The following is an 8543-nucleotide window of genomic DNA, read 5'->3' as shown; positions in this document are numbered from 1 at the left end:
AAATGACTTGGATATAAACAGGATGCCCCTCTTGTATTTCTCAGTCTCTAGCTCTCTTATTTTGTAGTAATTTTTGTTGCACATTAATCCAACCTGAAAATGGGTGACTGTAAACTTAACATACATAAGCAACACATTAACTCTAAGTAAGGTGTTTGCCTCTAGTCTTTTCCTTCGTTACTGGCTTGAATGTTGATTACTTACCTACATACCTACTATAACTGGATAATCTATTTCAGTGTTGGGCAGAAAATAGTTTGGTCATTTTCAGCTGCCTAACAAGAAGACACAAACACATACATCGTATTTATTGACTAAGAACTTATGTACAATATTATAGGACTGTTTTAAAATCTGTGTGCTGTACATATCTGATATAACAATCCATGTGGTTAAAATAAATATTAATGTGTTTCCCACTTGGAAACTGACATCTAAAGTAAACAGAATTTTGTTGCAAGGTTCTAGGAATTTTGCTGTGGTAGGACAAAAAGATGAGCTGCAGATGCTGACTGCCATTTTTCCAGTGCCACACTCAGCTCCACAGTCACTGGTTCCACTTGGAAAGGTACAGAGTTGTCTTCCATTTGCTTACTTTCTTTTTCTTTGCCTGCAGTGTACAACATCGAACAAGGTGCATGAAAAAAAGACACAGATGAAATGCTTACTAATAACCCAAAACACACAAAGTATTTCTTTTCACATTTATCTTTTAGAATATAACCTTCTTAAAACAATGTGTAGCACACAATGAAAATAATATTAAATGACTTCTTATCCACCCCAAAGCAGCCCTGATTCTGAAACTGCTGAATAATGGTGTTTCCTGAAACATTATTTATAGCTTTTAATTAATGACAAAGCCATATTTTGGTCATCTGCAGATGTTATTTTGCTTAATTTTCTAGTTAACCTTTTAAAGTTGCTGGATCCTTCTGTGCTGGACTACTGCGTCCTCGCTGTTTTGGTTCTTTGCCATCCTTTTTCTTGTCTTCCTTTATTTTCTTTTCCAAATCCTGCAAATTTGTGTAGAAGACCACATGTCAAATAAATAAGACCTCATCTCAGTTTTACTACATAGAATCCTGCTGACTGTCCCACAAGTCGTGCTTGACAGTCAGTTTTCAAATATGTTGTTACCATCAATAGTCCACACCAGTACCAGATTAACAGAGTAGATAATGACCAAGAGATCAGGTGATGTTTGTCTCTGTAACTTAAAGCATGTAAACTTGCCTTTTCAATTGTTTGTGAAGCTTCTATCTCAGAGTCTGTGTGCAGGAAAACAAAGTCACAGAGGACGTTGACCTTCTGACCTCCTTTAACCAGGCTTTGTAGTGGAACATATGCAGAGCCAATGACTCTTCTGATCGGGGCGTCTTGGATCAGTTCTGGTACAGATTTCCTCTTTTTGTCTTTAGACTTGTCTTTGGTTGAAGCAGATTTTACCTGAGGCTGAAGAAAAAGCCACAATATGGAATTTGATTGTAATACATTTCACCACAAACAATGACTCTGTTGTGTTATATATTCATGTACTAACTAGATGATGTGTGAAATATATATATGTTCCACACACAAATGCACACACAAACACAAAAAAACCTATGGGGCATGACTTAAGAGCCATGAAAACAGGTGAAGCACATGATTTATGTGCATAGACAATGTTTATGCATCTGGCCTCTGGTCCCTTTTATTAGTCAAGTTGTTGTAATACAATTTGTTCAGAGTGTGAATGTGTAGCCAGTAGCATATGATGGTTTATGACAAGACAGATTGCTCCTCTTTAGCCTGGAATACAAGACACAAAGGATCACAAGGCAGCATTATGCATTATCTGAGGTCATTTTAAATGAGCTCAGAGAAAGTGACATTGTTGCTTGGTCTTGTTTACAGAGAGTTTTTTGTTCGTCTATACATCTTGAAGACACAAAGATTATTGTAGCATTGGTGCTTTCATCCCTGAAAGCTCATTTCAGTATTTTCAGTTTAACTTTTGTCTCATCAAGTGGGTCAAAATGACTTTCAGTTTATTTAATTGTGTTTCATTTTACATTTGATTCAACATTTAAGCATTCAGGAGCATAAGAGTGTAAGATTTGCACAGGGGTTCATTGTGAATTTGCTCAAAGGTACATCAGTAGGACTGGCAGATGAAATGTATTGAATTTCCATACATCACCAGCACTCAGCTGTCAGATGTCGGGGAATAACCTTGAAACCCACTGATTATTGCATATCACAAAAGCAGTTTCATGTGTGTCTGCAAGATGATGAGATAAAAAAAAACAAAACAACTGAAGTGCTTTAAATCAGTAACTTTGGCTCTGAAACTACACCAAAACTAATTATAAAAAGCAGTAAGGGCAGCCTGTTTATATATAAAGAAGAAGTTTGCACAGAGCTAATGAGCTACACGTTCAATGGGTTAAGTTCAGAAGGTCAGCATCAGGCTACAGGTCCACATGGTGTCAGCCCTGCTCAGAACAACGATGTTGGATTCTTCAGCACCTAATCAACACCAGCCTGAGTCAGAAAAGAGTTCCTGTGCTGTGTAAAACATCCTGCCTTGTTCCAGTACCTAAAGAATCTCAACCATCTGAACCACATGACTACAGACCAGTTGCCTATCTCACATCATGAAAGTCCTTGAGAGACTGTCATTAGCTCACCTCAATAAGCAAGGAAACACCTTTCAGGGCCCTTTACAATTTGCATATCGTAATGGGCTTGGGTTTAAAGATGCCATCATCTACCTGCTTCAGAGAACCCACTCTCATCTTGACCAGGCAGCACTTTGAGGATCATGTTCTTTAATTTCTCAAGTGCTTTTAATACAACTCAGCTGCTCTGTCAGAAGCTCCACAAATTCAGGGTGGATACCTCCACAACCACCTGAATTTATGACTGTTATGACAGGAGAAAACAAAACACAGTTTACATCCTGTGAGAAGAGGTGGAGGTAGTGGAGTAATACAAGTATTGTACCTTCGAATGCAGCTGGACAACAAACTAGACTGGAAATGCAACACAGAGGTATCTACAACAAGGGGCAAAGTAGACTGTACTTCTTAATGAAGCTAAGATCATTCAGTGTCAGCACCAAGATGTTGCACATCTTCTATAGGTCTGTTTTGGAAACTGAAATCAGCTTTGCAGCCATCTGCTGGGGCAGCAGCATCAGACTCAAAGAGACTGAAAAAACTGATCAAAAAGGCTGGTTCTGTTCTGGGGATAACTCTGGAGAAGCTGGAGCTGATTGTCCTAAAAAGCATGCTGCACAAGCTGCTGAAAATACTGGACAACCCTTCACGTCCTTTATACAACACAGTGAAGAAACAAGTGTGAAACAGTGTTTTCAGTGTGAGACTTTGTCAAGTCCAATGAAAGACAGTAAAGTACCGTAGATCATTCCTGTCAGCAGCCATCACCCTCCTGAACAAACCATTAAAGTCTTCTAATTGCTTCTTTTATTTTTATTGTTTTTATTTAAACACTAAAAAGCAGTGTAATTTCCCATTGGGGTATATGAAGTATTTTACATGTTTTTTCATTCTTTTACATCTGCCTTGGGTTTATTTTTGCTCTTTTGTTGCCATAGTAACAGACAAAGTTAACAGACAAGAGAGGCTTGTTAATGGGGAAATAGTTCTGGATTTCCTGATAAACTAATCAACAGAATCACAAACTCAATTTTAAGATTTTGCAGAAATGAAATGATAAACTCACTTCTTTCCCCTTTCCACTTTTCTTCTCTTTTACAGCTTGGCTGGGTTTGGCCACTGGGGCATCTTTAGGGACTGCTGGCCATGACAAGACCTAAAACATAAAATTTTCTCTGTTTCCCCCGACACATTTTACGCTTGAAAACATCAGTATACCTTATTTTCTGAACCTTTTCTTCCTCTAGCCTGAGATAAAGTCCTTGATGGAGGAATTTTCTGAAGTCTCCCAGAGAACTAACAACATATGTTTGCGTGTCACTGAAGTCCATGCACTCCGACCATGGTAGTTTTGATGTGGAGTGCTGTGACACTGAAAAAGAGATATTATAAAACTAGTCATGATCTAGTATTTATAAGACAAGTCACAGATAAAATGTGGAAATAAGGACATTTATAATAACTGTCAAATGAGAAAAGATCAGCTTCGTCATTGACCATGTTTTGACTTTAAAGGAACTTGTGCAACATCCACGGGCATGGATAAGAAAAGATTAATCTCAGTTCATTCCTCAGGATATATTTTACTAAGCTGCATTATAAACATCATGCTGACAGTGCAGGTTTTGACTATTTTAAATCAGCGCATCAGCTCTATTGCTTTATGTATCATAATGCAAGTGGCTGTCAGCCTGACACTTGTCCAGCTCAGGTTAAATAAGTATTATAAGTCTTCTTACAGCCTACAGTATCAAAGCAGATTTTATCAGCATTGAAGACTCCAGTGTCCGGTGTAGACGTCTCTCTTTCACCATTTTTGTCTGACTGTAGGTCTGAGTCAATGGAGCCGTCCTCTGTCACATGTGCTGTAGACTCTGTGTCAAATTTGGACTCACTGTCAAGTTTCTGTAGAGGGCACCACAAGAAAGTTTAAGATAGTGAAAATGCTTATACGCTATCTGTGCTACTTTACTTCCAGTTTCATTCTCTACATTTCAGTTTAAAAGAACTTTGAAAAGAAGGCCTTCAAGTTAAACATCCTAATGCTGAAACTGCATTAGTATTTCATTCAGTTTAATGGAATTTATTTACATAGCACCAATACACAATATAAATCATATCAAATTCATTCTAACTGTAGATTGTTAATCAGATTTAGCACACATTATATATATATATATATATATATATATATATATATATATATATATATATATATATATATATATATATATATAATGAGATGCATGTTCTGAACTTTTTTAAACTTGCAGATATGAATCACATTAATAACTTCACCATGTCATTAGCTGAATGATGACCAAAGAATTTGTATGTGATAAAATATCTGTAGGTGACAAATGGAAAGTCAGAAGCCTTGTCATCCTTGCTCATCAGTGGGTCTGGTATTCCCCTCATCCTGCCCACAGTCACTGTGGCCGATGCTACGTCTATGATCACATCTGTACAAATAAAAATTGTCCTATTATTTAAACTGTAAGTTTTTTCTTTGTGTGTATTAAATAAGACAGCTATAGGTGAAAGGAGCCCACATTCACAGAGAGTCCACACACTCACCACTCATCTTGGCTAAGCCCTTGAAATTATCTCTTTCCTCAGGGGAGATCCATGAAGTGTCTAGGCAAACAAGCTGTGGGAGACTGTCCACAGTGAAGCCTGGATATCCTGGTGCAAGGGTTAGGGGGTTACCCTCAAGCAACAGTGACTTAAGGCATGGGAGGGTGCTTAAAGCATTCAGCAAGGCCTGCTGGTCCTGGAAGTCACAATCACTGAGATCCAAACACACTAGCTGTGGCCTGAGGTCAGAGAGGTCACTGGTATTACAGGACAGCTATATGGAGTATTTTATAGTAAAAAATAAAGGTAAAATGTAAAGGGTGTAACAATGTTTATTTATCTATCATTCAACAAATTATTAAAAGTTTGCAATAATAAATATGTCTGAAGGTGCTTTATTTTTTTAGGTGCAACTTAAAAGGAGTCATTTTAAAAGTACTCTCACAAATTTGTATTACACTGAAGATAAATTAAATGCAATATAACCACAAAGTGATAGCGATTGGTGTTTTTATCCTCAGCAGGATGTGTGAGGCAGCCATTTACACATCTGAGCTCGAGGGCCTACTTGTGTTAGTCTGACTATACTACTTGTAGATTTTTAATAAATTTCACACTTCTGTTTAACTGATGTTAAGAAATATGAGCAGAAAAAGGACATATTATATGAGGATTAAGTGCCAACTAAAACAGTCCAATTTAATGTAACTCAATCAGCAGTGTTATGGCACAGTTGAAAGAGGAGCTATTGTACTGAATTCCTGTTTCAATAAAACCTCTTGAAGTTGTGTCGGGCACATAGAAAAATTTTTATATTATGTCTCCTTTGTGTGCTTAAGTTTCTATGTAAACCCATGATTTAAGATAAGCTCTGATTCTGTGGGAACTCTTTAGTCACGGTAAAATAATTGTCTGGTGTGGGGTTTTTAAGTGCAGGATCAAAAGATGACCTACTTATCAGTGTCTAGTCATCACTGTGTCATCATTGACTGATCACTTTGTTCCTCAGTAAGTGTCACCAGTGGAAAATGGTGACAATTTAGCCCAATTGTGAAATCAAGTTGCAGACTAAAAAACTACAGGGATATGTTCTGTCTGGGTGTGTTGCGTCACCAATTGAAAAGTTAACAATGAACTTCATTTAATCTGGATTTGGTTTACCTCTTTACAACCACACAGCTTCCTATGTATATGTGCATACGTGTAACTAACCAGTAATTTCCTGTGAGATGAAACACATCTTGATGAGAACCCAGACTGTTTGAGGCCAGGGTGAGGTATTGCAGCTGAGGAGGTGGACAGCTGATGAGGCCTTTTAAAGAAGACAGTCGGTTTGCACGTAGCTCCAAAGTCTTTGAAAAACATTTTAAAATCAGTTAATCATAGCTGAATTACAACATCAGTCTCACGCTTTAATTTAAGGGCTCAAACCTTTAAATATGTTGACCTAGTGAATACACACTGTTTTGATACACTGCAGAGAGCAGCTACAACACACTGTTACTGGACTATGACTTACCTTTATTGTACTGGGAAGGTTCTCTCCATTGATTTCTGAAATTAGATTAGCACTCAGCACCAGTTCCTCCAGCTTTGAGAATTTCAACAGACCTTCATCAATGACCGATACCTTTTGCAACACAGACACAATGTCCAGGGCTCAATCATTATGCAGTAATAATGTGTTTTAAAGTTGCAGGGAAATTGGGCTATTTTAGGATTTAAGAAATGTTATGACACAATGAAACGCTCTTCATGAATCATTTCTAACATGTCCTGCCTTCTTGGTGCTCTAGACCACTGATACTCACTTCGGTCCTACGAGGGCCGCAATCCAGCAGGTTTTCCATGTATCCCTGCACCAACACACCTGAGTCAAATTAGGTGGCTCTAACAGCCAATCAGGTTCTACACAATGACTCATTAATTTGACTCAGGTGTGTTGGTGCAGGGATACATGGAAAACCTGCTGGATTGCGGCCCTCGTAGGACCAAAATGAGTATCAGTGCTCTAGACCAGGGATTTCAAACTCTGGTCTTCAAGGCTCACCGTCCTGCAGGTTTTAGATGTTTCCGTGCTCCAACAATGGACCAGAGCCTGAGATCCCTATTTCAGGCATATAATCCCTTAACCTTCTCCCCCAGAAAATTTCCTACTGTGAAGTGCATGTGTTAACAGCAGCTGCACAAAACAGCTTTTTGTCTTGAGATACTCATGAGAACCAGTTCCATTATCACATTCAATGCTTTTTGCAAATGAAAACAGATTAAAAATTCTTGCAGTGTTCAGAATTGGCTGACCTACTAATTAGCCTGTCTTTTTCTTCACTCGGTTCTTATTATATTCAGATTACTTTTGAAGTTGAATAGGTCTATTTACTGCATATGGTCTCACAGACATAAAAAACAACAAAAATTGCAACTCAAAATCTTCTGATGTGTCACAGCTGTTAACAGAAAAACATTTCAGGACATTCTTTCTCGAATCAGAATAAAACAAATACCAAGAGATCACAAAACTGTTCACCAATCAAAGCAAAACGTAGAAAATCTATAAACGTACGCCCTTGTCCAGAATACGAAGTGTAGTGAAGTAGTTGTAAATGAAGTTTGGGTTCAGATGCTCCGGTGTGAGCACAGCCAGCTGTCTTAGGGGAGAAGCTTGGGGGCTCCACTCATTATTTTGCCACCAAGGAGAGCGGGGGCAGTTCAGCAGATCCAGGAGTTCAGCTGTTGAAAAAGTAACTGATCCTTCTGGTCTGTCTTTGGTCTCTCTCTGAGAAGAGTAATTGTTTGTTAGTATTTTCTTTTTTTTTTCTAAAAGTCTATTGCAAGCAGTAATTTGACTACTGCACACAGTCATTTATGTTTTTTTTAAGTCAGTCTAGAAAAAAAAGTTAAATCCTTACCCATGAGCCGTTTCCACAAGGGAAGTTATTCAGACCGAGGCTGTGAATTAGCTTCTCTAACACAGCAGAAAGTGTCTTTGAGCTCATTATTGTTAACAGTATACAGAGTATGATTATGTATCATATACAATAAAGGTACACAGTTACTACCGTATATAAGGTAATGAATGGATAGCTGCCTTAACTACGGTCACTTGTTTGTTTACTAAATTCTGCCTGTTGCCTGGCAACAGTTGGGACTCTGTCCAGGAACCTTACAACAAGTTAGGATTTATTACTTCTGGCCTGTTTTATTATTTCATTAATCTCACACACTCTGTTTTTTTTTTGTTTATTTGTTTTGTTTTTTGTTTTTTGTTTTTTTGTGTGTGTATGTGTGTGTGTATGTTTA

General features: G+C 37.9%; 1 protein-coding gene across 1 annotated transcript; it reads right to left on the bottom strand.

Moving 5' to 3' along the window:
• Positions 1 to 419: 419 nt before the first annotated feature.
• On the bottom strand, positions 420 to 8248 carry LOC121648448 (leucine-rich repeat-containing protein 43-like). The gene is made up of 12 exons (XM_041998553.1): positions 8153 to 8248; positions 7807 to 8019; positions 6763 to 6873; positions 6456 to 6595; positions 5244 to 5482; positions 4965 to 5128; positions 4406 to 4571; positions 3899 to 4038; positions 3733 to 3822; positions 1237 to 1455; positions 914 to 1016; positions 420 to 610 (listed from the first exon to the last, which is right to left on the bottom strand). The coding sequence occupies exons 1-12, from the start codon at positions 8237 to 8239 to the stop codon at positions 465 to 467; spliced, it is 1818 nt and encodes a 605-aa protein (XP_041854487.1). The 5' UTR covers positions 8240 to 8248; the 3' UTR covers positions 420 to 464.
• Positions 8249 to 8543: the final 295 nt, after the last annotated feature.

This window comes from Melanotaenia boesemani, chromosome 11 (assembly GCF_017639745.1).
Source record: "Melanotaenia boesemani isolate fMelBoe1 chromosome 11, fMelBoe1.pri, whole genome shotgun sequence".
In the NCBI taxonomy this organism is placed as follows: Eukaryota; Metazoa; Chordata; class Actinopteri; order Atheriniformes; family Melanotaeniidae; genus Melanotaenia; species Melanotaenia boesemani.
Note: the sequence above shows the minus strand (reverse complement) of the source record. Positions and strands in the feature narration are given on the sequence as shown.